Below are 13,787 nucleotides of genomic sequence, written 5' to 3'. Positions count from 1 at the left end.
GATATTTGTCACAAACGCTTCCTTTTTTTTTCCGTAAGAATGTATATCTAAGCTATTTTTTAGCTACAGTATTTATATACAAAACCCCCCTATATTACAAGAGCCTGGTGAAGTATCGAGGGGAAGAAAGCTTCGGTTTGGAACGCCGATCAGCATTTGCATCCCGACATATCTAGCGAGTAGTCGGAAGCCAGTCGAAGTCACTCTCTCTTGTTGATCCAGGTCGTCTTAATAATCGGGTAGGCCCTTGAACACCATGACGTAACCTATGTTCGAAAACAGGTTACGCCATTAGCATCGGACTTTGGAGACGTTACTTGTGTTCGATAACCCCTGATGAGTATTTTTCTTCTCCTTTACCAGGAGATTGAACATTCGTTACCCTAAGTTTCCTGCTTCCTCTCATCCCAGACCAATTTCCACGGTCCGGTTCTTGTGCCCAACCTGGAGTGCAATAGTATTTGTCAGGAAGAAGTTCAAGTTGCGCGATGACATGATCTCATACAGAAATTAATTTACCTCCAAATCCCGGCTACTACGCGCAATGCCATGAAGAGAAACAGCCCCGTCCAGACTCCAGCAAGGCCAAAAGACGGAGAAGCAACAAGTATGACTGTGGAAGAAATCAGCCCTACTAATACCTACCCAAACAGAAAGAGAGGTGAGAGGAGACGATGTGTTATAACCAATCTGTTGTTCATGGTCGGAACTGGGAATACCATTGAATAGGCAGCATATCCAAAGTCTGAAACTCCATAGTACAGTCCGTCGATAACAAATGCTATAGCGTTTATTGGCTGAGATCCAGCAACAAACTGACAAACAGAATCCATATCAGGTATGTGTAGCAGTGCAACTAATGTACACATGATACAAGTAATTGTACATAGACTTCCAACAAGTAAACTGTTGAGATATGTAGTTTCCTACCAATAAACCAGACCATGCAATTGCCAGGACTTGTGGGTCTGTGCTGAATAAGCTAGAAAACGCTTTAAAACTGATGAATAATATAATTCCCAAACCAATTCCCGCCACTAAACCAATCTGTTTGAAATTCAAAGAACAGTGAATGGAGATTCAGGGTTAGCTATGACATCAATACCATAACAACGTGGAGGAAAAAAAGGATATCAATTAACGATGCGAATGAAACAGGTTGAAAAGAAAAATATGAACCTGTAGAACCCTATAAATCACTAGGCGTGCTTGTTCATAATCTTGTTGGGAGTAACCACTGGCAAGAAGTGCCTGTGAAGACACATCATTGTAATGATTAAACTAAAGCTAGTTTGTTCACATAATTTATTTCGTTAAATTCTTCTATGTAAATTGTTCACATGTCATATGAAACTTGTAAAGTAAAAAAATGTCACACCTGACCAGCAAGTGCTAAAGCATCAGTAAGCAAAGATACTGCCAACCAAACTTGAATGCAAATCTGATGGCCCGCCATGGGGATAGGACCTTCCCGGGCTGCCATGGATGTGGCTAGTGTCGTAGTTACGACGACTGCTAAGCTTCTGCCAATAAGAAGACCCCCTGACAAATACAAAGGACATATTTAGATAAACTCAAATATCTCTATCATCTATATTTTATAAACAAGTTCACAAAGAACCTACCAGATTTAAGGTAACCGACGATTCTTCTCCCATCAATATAGGTAGGGACAAGTAATACTTTGCTATTCAATTTCCACAGAAGAATAGCAGCAATCAGGTACCTTGTGAAAAATAGACATGAAGAGTTCTGTTAGAAAGAAAATTTGACAGAATTTTATGATAGGAACATCAAGATCAAAATCCACCAGTATAATTAAGTTTACCACATCATTGACGTACTCAGAAATCACTGTAGCAATAGCAGCACCGCGGATTCCAAAATCAAAAGCAAATATCAAAATTGCATCCAATATAGCATTAAGTAAGTTGCCAGCAACTGACATAAAAGAGCAGACATTGTCATTTTATCAGTTGGAATACAGTACAGTTGAGTTCAAAAAGATGCAAAACAATACATACCAATGGCATACAGAGGTGTCTTTGTGTCCTTAAAGCCACGAAAAGTGCCTTGTGAGGCAAGTGCAATTACAATTGGTGGAGCACCCAATGCCCTTAGGGCAAGAAAATTCTCGGCAGGTATTCGCATTGGTGAATCCTATAACAATAGCAAACCTCAAATAAAAAATCCAGAAACATCATCAGTCAGTTTCAAAATGTATAGATGCTACATATCCCACAGTGAGAAAATTTTCCTACTCCTTATGCATCTTTTTCTTCCATCCTTATCAGCCAACATTGAAACCTTGGTACCCCTTTCAAATTCATTTGAATACTGTGATAAAGTCTATAGTGACGCAGAGAAGGAAGAAAGAGGTTTGCTACATACTAGTGAAAAAGCGACAGTAAAAACTACCTAAATAAATAAGAAATTCAACTCCAAATCATGTGAAAGAAAGAAACTGCACAAAGACATCAAACAAACTGAATTCAACTCAAGTACTATACTAAGAATCTAAGATGCATTTGCGGAATAAAGTAGTACAATGCAACACAAACTGATAACTGGTGAAGATTGACATACAGCATATATACCCATGGCATTCATCAAGACACCCGACCCAAGAAAAAGTGCTACAGCTTCAGCAATGCCAATGGTGGCAGCAAGAGCCAACGAAGTGGACACCGAGGGAAGGAGCTTCTTGCCCTGGCTGTCACCCTGGAAATCTGCACAACACCATTTTGAGTAAAGCAATTAATTAATTCCAAAACCTCAAACGTAACAAGCCTTGCTAGAAAAAGTTACTAATTACCATCCTGGGCCTTGCTAGCCAATGCCTGATCTTCAGCAACAAAAGATGTGGTGATGTTGAGCAATGGAACGTTAAACAATTTAGAAACTAGATTGAATACTGAAGCTGACACCCCAACTGCTGCCAATTCAACCGACCCTAAACAATGCAGAAACTGTCAAGATTTCAGATACATGGATGAACGACCACTACTAATATCTTACCACCTCCTAGCACAGCAGGTATGGAGTTTTATCACAAAGGCCTCGGTGTCATTAGGAGTAGAACCATGTGTAGTGGGATTCTTGTATTATTTATCAAATACACACATAACTGTATCAATTAACAAACAAAAAATCAAACATTTATTAATTTAGCATAATCAAAGAACAAGGTAGATACCTAAATGCCCAACAAAGGCTGTGTCAACCAAAGAGGTTATGGGGTCAGCAGCCAGCGCCAGAGCAGCAGGCAATGCAATCGCCAAAATGTCCACAAATATTCCATCAAGCTTAAACCTTTCAGCTCTGCAATCATATATTCAAATCACAAATTTACAACAAAACCACAACAGAAATGGAATTTGAAATTGGGTACAGAAAATACGATTGCAAGCTACCTTAAACGACGAAGTCGGATGAACAGGGAGTCGAAAGAAGACAATCTGGGAGGTGGGTTTTTGACGGGCGGGTCAGCCCGCTTAGAAGCGGTGGCGGGCTTCGATTCTTCCGGCGAACTTTGCAGCGAAGTGTTGGAGTTTTTCGGAGACGACGACTTCAGGAGGGTCCGGAGAGCGACGGAGGAGGATTTCGGGTTTCTGAAAAGTGTTTGAGTTTTTGAAAATGGTGGGTTGGGTTTGGAGGAATATATGCAGAGAAGGTGGTGGTGTGAGAGACCAATCGCCATTTTTCAAATTCTTAAACATACAAATTCAGACTCCATTTTATAAAGAGAGTGTGAATGTTGAAGAAGGCCTGCAACCATATGTTTTTGTGTTGTTTTATCTTAATTTTTCAGCGACGATTTTAACGGTTATGATTTCGCGCTCAGAAAAATATCTTTTGCTGGGCCGAATGCCGTGGCTAAAAGTGTGGTTGCCATCAGTTGAAGCCCAATGGGCCATCAAAATCAACGAGGTTTTATCATATGCCCTTTCGGGTGCATGAATTGAAGCCCAATGAGCAAATATTTCAAGTTACAAGTACTCATGTATTGTCTTCCTCTACATTGGGCATGTTTACTAATTTTTTCAGTTAGGAGAACAATGTGGCAATATGGTAGTGATACATAGTTGCTTAGGTATGAGATAAACAACCATTTTTCCTATTTAGGTGTCGTTTAATAATCATTTCGTTTTTCAGTTTCTGTATTTGCCTTTTCTTTTAACTGAAAACTGAAAGTAGTTATCAAATGAATTTACAATTTCCAATATTTACCAAAAAAGCAAAACTAAAAACTAAAACAAATTGATTAGCCCTTATTTACATTTCTTGTGCGTTTGTGAACACAAAATATGTCATGAATGAGAGCGATATTCGGACTTTCCATACGCCTCATTCATTGCAAGTAAACATATCTTTAAGGGGAAACTTTTCCATATCATGAATAGGAAATGTTAGTAATCGGGGAAATTAGGGGAAGTAAGAGGAGAAAATCAACTACTCATTCTAGTTGATCCAAATTTTTTTTATTTTATTTTAAAGGTATTCGATTAAAGATTTAACGCATAACACGTTTTTTTTTTGGGAACTTTAACAAAAAAAAAAAAAACCATATTTTTACCTTAAAAAGTCAATCCTAGTACTATTTACTTTACCCATTATTTTGTCCTTATCGTTAAAACTCAAAGTTTTCAAATCATTTTCATTAGTTTTCTTATTTTTTATTCCTTGTTCGTTGCCAAGCGTGGGGGAAGTCAAGAATAAAAATAATTATATTTCCTCTCCGGTAACCATGGCAAACTCATGAATTAGAATAATTATTTTCCTCTCGCATTCATTCCTTGTAAGATTTCAAGAAAGAGATAAGTATAAAATATTAAAGTATGGTTTTAGAGAAAAAGAACTCAGTTGTTATTGCACTAAAGTATTCATTACCCAACTATTATGGGACTACAGTCGAGAAATTTTTTTCCTATAACTTGACTTCTCAATGACTTGTTTACTACTTGTAACGGAGGAAGTCGTGAATCTATAAAAAATAATTAAGACAATGAGTATGAGATCAACTAGCTCCTAGTTAATATAATTCTTATTTTTTATTCGATAATGGATTTTAATATGTTTTATTCCGTTTGTTACTAAATACGAGAGAATAAATCCAAACTCATGTCAATAAACACGTCATTTTTTTAAACATAATAGGATAATTGTATGATCAATGGTTGAGTAAACAAATGCAGAAAAGTCAAGAACTAGAATAAATCCAACTCATGTCAATAAACAAGAGAAAGCTAAGAATTAGAATTTGACACATTCGTATATTAATAAATATAAAAAAGCCAAAAAACTTAACAATTTCAATTTCATTTCACGTTAGTACACACGACATTGGGATTTTTCATGGACACTATCAAATCGTGAAAGAAACAAAAACTAGTTGAGTATTTTCATGCATTAATCACATAGAAAAACAAAAATTATGGAACTTTTTCTCCGTTCCTTGATTTCCATGTTGCTTGTCTCTCTCTCCCCAAATATCTGTAAACATGATTATATAATTACAACCTCTTCTTTTGAATTTAACCTGTATATAAAAAGAGAAGACACAAATGATAAATCATTCATAATCTTTGTTTTTTTTGTTAAACGATAGATTTTGTTAAATTAGATGTTAGATTAGCTACCGACGAAGTTCGAACGTACGCATCATGCAAGGGTTCAACTCCTTTCCACCATTGTAGTAAAGTGCCACTTGCAAATCACTGATAATCTAAAAAATATCCTTCGTAATTTTCAAATAAAACTATTTAATTAAAAAAAATACAAACTAACAGAACAAAACTACGTTGTGAGCAGTTTTTTCTTTAAGTTTATAAAATTAAAATATTAAAAACAAAAATAAAAGGAATAAAATTACAAGTAAAGAATAACAAAAATATCCTTGGGGTTAAGGTAATACATCTTATACTTTTTGGCTTATTATATTAACACCCACAAATTGTTGAATAAACCACACATACTTAATACATCCCACATACTTCTCCATAATACTGTCACACCCCACATTCTTAATATACACCTTACATTTTCTACATGCACCCCACATTTTCTATACACCCCAAATTTCTTAAATCTTATAAAGCTTTTAATTTGGACAAAAAATGCCGGCTGGAATTTTGACAAAAGATGCTGCCTGGGATTTAAAGCATATGTGAGTTTTTTTCAATTCTACCATTAAAACCCATGTTGTGACATCCTACATCGCCTAGGGGAGTGATCCTTATATGTATATTCTCATCCCTACCTAGCACGAGACATTTTGGGAGCTCACTGGCTTCGGGTTCCATGGGAACTCCGAAGTTAAGCAAGTAGCGCGCGAGAGTACTCCCATGATGGGTGACCCCCTGGGAAGTTCTCGTGTGAGTTCCCAGAAACAAAACCGTGAGGGCATGGACGGGGCCCAAAGCGAACAATATCATGCTACGATGGTGGAACGGGCCCGAGATGGGATATGGTGGACCCTGGGGGGGGGAAGTGACAATTTGGTATCAGAGCTTAACCCTGGCCTTGGTGTGCCGACGAGGACGTCGAGCCCCTAAGGGAGGTGGATTGTAAGATCCCACATCACCCAGGGGAGTGATCCTTATATGTATATTCCCATTTCTACCTAGCACGAGGCCTTTTGGGAGCTCACTAGCTTCGGGTTCCGTTGGAACTCCGAAGTTAAGCGAGTAACACGCGAGAGCACTCCCATGATGGGTGACCTCCTAGGAAGTTCTCGTGTGATCCCAGTCATCCCTAGGAAGTTCTCGTGTGAGTTCCCAGAAACAAAACCGTGAGAGCGTGGTCAGGGCCTAAAGAGGACAATATCGTGCTATGGTGGTGAAGCGGGCCCGGGATGTGGTGGACCCTGGGCCAGGATGTGACACATGTTGTCTGTTTTAATATTTGGTGGTAATTTTAGTGTTTAATTCTTCATGTAATCCCTGTGATCCTTAAAAGATGAATACGAACATAGAAGCTTGAATAACACATCAAAATCAAGATTAAATAATTATCGATGTCGTCAAAATCACTAAAACAACAAAAAATATGAAGTCTGACCTCATGTGAAGCTTCCGAAACATCGATTTCGTGTTTCATTCGTCAAAAATAACAATCAACATGTTTGTAGTTTCATTGGTTGGGGTTTTGTTCAACAATGGAGGTCGGAGGGGTTTTGATAGTTGAAGAAGATAAATAATACGTTAAAAGTGATTTGAGGTGTATATATAATTTTATTTTTAACCTAATAACGTCAAAATTGCCATTACATGGTAGGGTAAATAAGTCATTTAATCTTAAATTTGAATGCGGGGTGCATTCAACATTTGGTGGGGTGCTAATATAAAAAGCCTACATTTTTATGTATTTATTTGTAAATCTTATTGGTTCTTTAATTATGGTGGACTGCATAATTTTGATGACCAATTCAAAAAAGTGTTAATTACAACTGCTATTCAGACAATTACATAGCGAGCTCATGTTGGAATGCACCATTTCTTCTCGTAAGTGCTATTGTTAGAAATGCTTTTATTTAAAAATATTTAGGAATCTCTAATCAGAATTAAGGGAAATGATAAACATACATTTTTTTTAACTTCTCACACACTCTTGTTTTATAATATTTGTTGTTTTCATTTATTTTATTAAATAAGAGGGCAAAAAATAAAAAGAAGTGTATAAGAAGTCAAAGAACTTGTGTAAAAATCATCTCCCAATTTAAAATTAAGTATTTTCTAAAAAAGCACATTTCATAAAACACTTTTACGACCCAAAAATGATTTTTTTTTTCTCTCCACCAAACACAATCATAAAGAAATTTAGTTGCCAAAAATCACTCTTAGTCTTTCAGAAGCAATGTTAAACATGCCAATATTAAACATTTGTCATTGGACACTCAAAATTTAACAACTAAACTGTCTAGCATGTAGAATACATCGAAGCATACTGAAAAAATCAAAACTCCAAAAAGACAACAGTGAAAAGAAATAAAAATCAAAGCTGTCAGGAGTGAATGGTTTGTATTTTAGTGGAAGCAACAACCAAGGGAATTGTTACCTGAAATGGTAACAAAATAATCAAGAGTACGAAAATATGTGCCGGAATTGCACAATCTTTTAGCTAAACTTTGGGCAATTGAAAGTGAAATATCTGAGTCCCCTAACATATTCACTCGCCAGCTTGGGTTGGGAACTGGTCAACATCCAACTCCAAGTCCTTCACCTTTCCATGCGTCTTCGGATAAGTCTTTCAGCTTCATATTTTCTTGTTTCTGCATATTTTTAATCTGTTTTTAAAAGCTTAATTAGCAATTTAGCACGGTAACTTTTTTTTTATGGTGAACTAATCTAGTACAATAACTGTGGATTGTGGAAGCAAAGGAAGCAACACATGAAAAAGAAGGATCGTCAACAAAAATAATCAAGGGAAAATCATTATCGTATATTAAGGACATACATATTTATCTTATTCTTTGGCTTTGGGGGTTTTTTACAAGTTAAGCTTAATTAAGCAAATATTTAGCTTCAAATTGCTAAATAATCAAAGAAAAACATCAAATTCAGATGTAAACGGAACAGATAAGTTGAACATGAAAATGGCCTAAATCCCCTCATTCAGATATACGTGTCGTTGGTCCGTCTCTGTAAAATCTTGAAATGATCCCTTCGTTCAGATGTAAGGGCCGCTAGTCCGTCTCTTTGAAATCTTGGCAAACAGTCAAGATCCCTTTATTTGACTCAGAATCAAACACTGAGTCTGCAGATGTTTCAGCTTTCAAGCAGATATGTTTCGCTTGCAACACATTTTTGTTTACCAGATGTTTCTTTTGGCGATGCAAAACTTCAAATAACAAAGCATATTAGCCTTCTCAAACATAAGATTATGAAAACAATAACAAATTAAGCTTACTTTAAGTGTTCTTTAAGCCAAAGTTGTAGTGCGAGAGAGAGTAAGAAGAAGCCATGAAGCCCAAGATGGATAGCGCGATACGTGGTTAAACCAAACCGAGAAAGGCGCTATCCCTCCTGAGCTTAACAGGTTCTTCCACACTATTTAAACTCCTAAGCCACCAGCAGAAGAGGAAGAAGAAGACGATGAAGCAGCTTGGTAGCTAGAGCTTCTGAAATATCTGAGTATGAAGGGGCTATGAGTTATGGGAAGGGCAGTAGTATTTATAGCAGTAGAGTAGCTAAAACACAAAAATTACAAACGTCATCTCTCTCTCTCTCTCTCTCTCTCTCTTTTGAAGCCATGAAAAAGCTTGAAAAAACTACTTACTAAATAATTTAACAAATTTACTTTTGTGGTCTACCTAATATTTTTATTTAGGTTTATAATACTGTGGCCTTACTGACAACGTACGTTACCTTTTTTTTCCTCCTAAAATACGTACGGTGTAATGCATGCACTCAAGAGTCAAGACTTATGAATTGGTGTCAAGCATTACATCGCTCTATATACATTTGGTTTACTATTATTTACGTTTCTATTTTTGGGATTTATGTGTGATGATTTAGACTTTAGAGGGGACCCTTCACCCTCCTTTCAGTCTTCTTTCATAATTAGTAATATCTTTCCCTTATTAGGTTAATTCTTATGATCTATCGTTATGACATTATATATATTCACTTTAGTTAATGGAACTATCTTTCATAATTTAACGACTAATGGAAACATTTGTCACACCCAAAATGCATCATTTTCTCTCACACATAATCATCATCGTGATTCGTATAAATCACACGGTAAAGCGGATTAAAAGTCAAGTCAAAAAGCATAAACTTGGACCGAACAAAGCGTTGTAGATCTAGACTTCGATATCTAATTCAAGCCCTTGACCTGACATTTCGAAGAGCGAGACAAGGTGCTTTTGTGGGATTTTTCAACCAAATTCTATCGTTTTAGCCCAAAATCAGATTCTGATATTTCAAGACGTTTCCTATATTTTGTTATTTGTTTGATTCCTTTTTTATTGGGTGATTTCGAGGGTATTATAAACAGATCATCTTGCCTTTGGTTTGTTGTATTATCAATTATTCAACATTAAACTTTGAGATTTTCCCATACCTTCTGGTGAATTGCAGTGCTTTTGTTCCTTAAGAATGTTGTTTATTCTTCTCTTTGTCACGTTGCATCACTCCATTTGACTCCACCTGTAAGAAACAATTGATAATACCAGCAAGGAGCGAAGAAGTACTGTTTATTAATATGATCACTTGTTGTGTTAGCTCATTGTAGTTTTTTAAGTAATAGTAATTTACTGAGAAACGATCATGAACGTAAATAGAACATGCATGCCAAACTTAATTAAGAGGCCATGCAAACTAATCTCTCTCCTCTTTTATCCCCTTTTATTTTAACAATTGCGATTACGCCATGTTTACATATTGTTTTGAATTTTTTATATAAAGAATAAGACAAAAAGAATAATGTGAGAGTAAAGGATAGAAGGGAATGGTAATAAGAGGGAAGAGAATCATACTCCAACTTTATCATTATAAACTGTCAATTCACAAATGAAATGCATGTTCATGTTGCATGCATCAAAATACATAAATTGTTTATTATGACATGCATAACATACCACCATACTAAATAGTAACACCAAATAAGAACTTGTTTAATTGAAAATGTGCGTTGAGAAATTTTTACGCGTTATTAAAATACAAGTTAGTATTTCATAATGAATCACAGTTATTCACTTTATCAATATTTATAAGAGAATAATTGAAAATTACAATCTCATAATTAAACCAATTCACAATTTATAAAATATCGAACTCAGTCGTTTTTTCTTTTAAAAAACGGTTGTACGCACTTTTTTACTGGTTTACCTGACGTGGTTGCTGTGTCTGTGTTTTATCTTGAAAAAGCTTTCATGTAACGTGCATATCATGATATTATCCAAAAGTCTGTAGTCTTCAGAGTTGGGGAGTCCCTTGGAAATTGCAGAGTCCTGACTTTCATTTTCTGCTACCCGGAGTCCCAGGCAGGAGAGCAGTCTCCTGCTTATTACATGCCCGCCAGAACCAACCAGATTTCTACACTCCCCTTCACCCTCCCCGATGCACATTCTTCCCTAAATGCCCTCCCAGGACCCCACCTTACTGCTACTGGTTGGAGGGTATTTCAGTCGTATTACAACTTTTAGGTCATCGTGCTTTACGGGGTAGGAATTGACAACCGGACCATGCCATACTGTTGCACCACGCTATCTTCAATTCGATGGTTTGTCTTTTGGACCGCTGCATTCGCTCGTCACCACTCATATGGCCATGACAAAGTCAAATGCCCTATAAATCTTACTTTGACTTAAAGCAAGTTTCAATTATTGTTAAACATAAAGCCCTTAGAATTAAGAACATGCCAAATCAAAACAGCGATATTAGTGACTACGTATTTCAAGATGGGTGCATACAAACGAAATGTTAAGAAAAGTCGCTTGCTTATTAAGAATAGTCATTTCACATGTTAGTACGTAAATGATTACTTTTTTAGCACTATGCCCAACATTTTACAGTATAAATATTCGGTAAGATTACCTAATCATTTGGATAGTCCGATCACATAAAAGTAAAGATGCATTCAACTCTTTTTTTTTATTTTTATTTTTTTTTAATTTTTTTTATTACAAGTGATATTTTACATAACCTATTAATAGGAAAGAGTTTGAACCCCAAATACAGTTAATTAAACAAAGAAACCAAAACTATTAAAGGAATCTACCACTTGCAAAACACACTCAATTTCGATCACACTAGAACACACAATGATTTTGCCTTCAGCAACCCTACCCAAGAATATTTCTTTCTTACATGCTTTGCGAGTTTGGTTACTGGTTAGGGAGGCATATTCTTGCCCCTCCCACTTCCTGTGCCCTCTCGTGCCTTTCTATTTGTGTGGTCACGGTTAATCCACGTCAACATTTTATTTAGAATCTGCCTCCACTGGTTAGTTGGATTTGGAGGTTGGGACTTGACCACTTGGCTACTAGATTTGGCACCTTTTTCTGGGTTTTATCAACGTCCCTTTTGTGCGCTAGATTCTACACACACATGCGACACTGGTAATTATGCTAGTTTTCTTCTAAGCACTTCCTCATCCCTTTTCTAATGCGACACAACTGAAAAGAGACCTCTCACCTTCTGGTTTTTGAACGGAAGCTGTTACATCAAAACTTGTTTTTCTTTCTAATTTGAGCTAATTAAACCCTTGTCACCACGTGTCCCACTGTCTTCCTTATTATATCATCATTAACTTACTATTTTTTAAGCAAATTGCAAGAATCTGCAGCTAATTAAGTTAGAAATATTCCCTCTCGTTATAAAGGTTTTCTTAAACAAATCAATCGGCCCGTACAATTGTCGGTAAAATGATGAGTTTTGCGCGAGTGAGATTGCAGGGCCAGTATTAGTGTGATGAAAACGGTGGTGGTGGTGGCCATCTCAGGAGGACCATTGATCGCTGTCAAATGTGGGAAACTGGGGGGCCATGTAGATCCATCTCATGATCTAGCTAAAAGAATTAGATTCGTGTAGATTCGTGTTCTTATTGAGTTAACACGATTGAAAAAGTCACTTACAAGCCACCTACAGGTGTTTTACGCACAATCATTAAGAAAACACATACTTATTCATGTTACCGCGATTGTTAGTACATAGTTGATGCTAATTCTCCATGTAATGGCATTGCTTATTCTCCATAAATAAAAAGTTAGGCTTTTTACCTATGCACGCCAATTTTGTTATAGAAAATTTCCATTACTGCTTTTTATAGAGGTGTGAGCCGTGTCATATTCCAATACGGCTACCATTCCTGAAGCAGCTATTGAGCACCGCTTTAGTAAGTTAATATCTAACCAACTAACAAGATACTAATCTTTATGTCATTGTCTCACTAACTAGCTAATCAGATATAAGTTATACTAGCGATTAAGTACTGACAAATGATTGAACAACTTGTGATTTGAAAACATTCACTTGCATCAAAGGTTGAAAATTGGACTAAAAGTGTGACTGATTTAACTGTACCATTTTTCTTCCCTAAACATGATAAACGAGTCAAATTTGATAACAATTCAACTATAGGGGATTTAAGCTTTTAATCAAGCGTGATTAAAACTAACAAAACTTGTTAATTCTATGCATGCAGTCGACAAGTCAAGTGGCACACGTTGGAAGCACCCACAGAGAGAGAGTGTGATAGTAGGACAATCTTTTGCTGGATCCCGTAAAAAGTGATATCTTCGCGGAACGGACAAACCAAGTGCCCCCCAATGAGTCAAACAGTCAAACCACGAAATCAGGGTGCATAAATGTGATCATCATAACGCGGCCCCAGACCCGCAAGATTTCTGTTGCCGCCCATTCACAAGACGCATATCTTTCTTTCTTGGTACAAAATATTTAAGTAACCGCAAGAGTTAGTCTAGCGCAAAGCGAGAAAAGAGTTAGAGTTCAATCGAGTTTGAATTTTCACAAATGTGTTCTTTGAAGCCATAGTTCCGTTTTGCTGCCCTTAACTTGGAACCAAAAATACGTTACTGCTTCATGTGAATACTCAGTTTGTATGGAAACAAGAGTTATCTGTTATTAGTGTTTGGTGGAAAACTCCCAATATTTAAACTATATAATTGTATACAGTGTTCTTGTCCTGGCGTGAGTAATGCAGCCAACGGCATAACCGGATCAGGCGCCCTATCTTGATGTCAAGTGATGAACGTGGGATGTTAATGGCTCGACAGATGTTGCCTCTGGCTCTGCATGCAATGCGATGCAATCATGCAGTGG

General features: G+C 36.6%; 1 protein-coding gene and 1 long non-coding RNA gene across 2 annotated transcripts; both read right to left on the bottom strand.

Annotated features, from left to right (window-relative positions):
* Window positions 1–4: 4 nt before the first annotated feature.
* LOC125473050 (protein DETOXIFICATION 44, chloroplastic) lies at window positions 5–3,776 on the bottom strand. The gene is made up of 13 exons (XM_048575302.1): window positions 3,414–3,776; window positions 3,197–3,321; window positions 2,816–2,953; window positions 2,587–2,729; window positions 2,025–2,160; window positions 1,845–1,941; window positions 1,626–1,726; window positions 1,379–1,542; window positions 1,180–1,251; window positions 931–1,047; window positions 720–815; window positions 520–641; window positions 5–444 (listed from the first exon to the last, which is right to left on the bottom strand). Exons 1-13 carry the CDS (start codon window positions 3,698–3,700, stop codon window positions 384–386), a joined length of 1,659 nt encoding a protein of 552 aa, XP_048431259.1. The 5' UTR covers window positions 3,701–3,776; the 3' UTR covers window positions 5–383.
* Window positions 3,777–8,410: 4,634 nt separating this feature from the next.
* Window positions 8,411–9,234, bottom strand: LOC125471815. Its single transcript, XR_007253892.1, has 2 exons — window positions 8,908–9,234; window positions 8,411–8,838 (listed from the first exon to the last, which is right to left on the bottom strand). It is a non-coding gene; the product is annotated as an uncharacterized LOC125471815 (long non-coding RNA).
* Between the last annotated feature and the right edge of the window lie 4,553 nt (window positions 9,235–13,787).

The sequence above is a fragment of a genome, unplaced genomic scaffold (genome assembly GCF_019419815.1).
Source record: "Pyrus x bretschneideri cultivar Hongxiangsu unplaced genomic scaffold, Pyrus_bretschneideri_v1 Contig11, whole genome shotgun sequence".
In the NCBI taxonomy this organism is placed as follows: domain Eukaryota; kingdom Viridiplantae; phylum Streptophyta; class Magnoliopsida; order Rosales; family Rosaceae; genus Pyrus; species Pyrus x bretschneideri.
The sequence above is the reverse complement of the archived record's forward strand: the minus strand, read 5'-3'. Positions and strand labels throughout refer to the sequence as shown.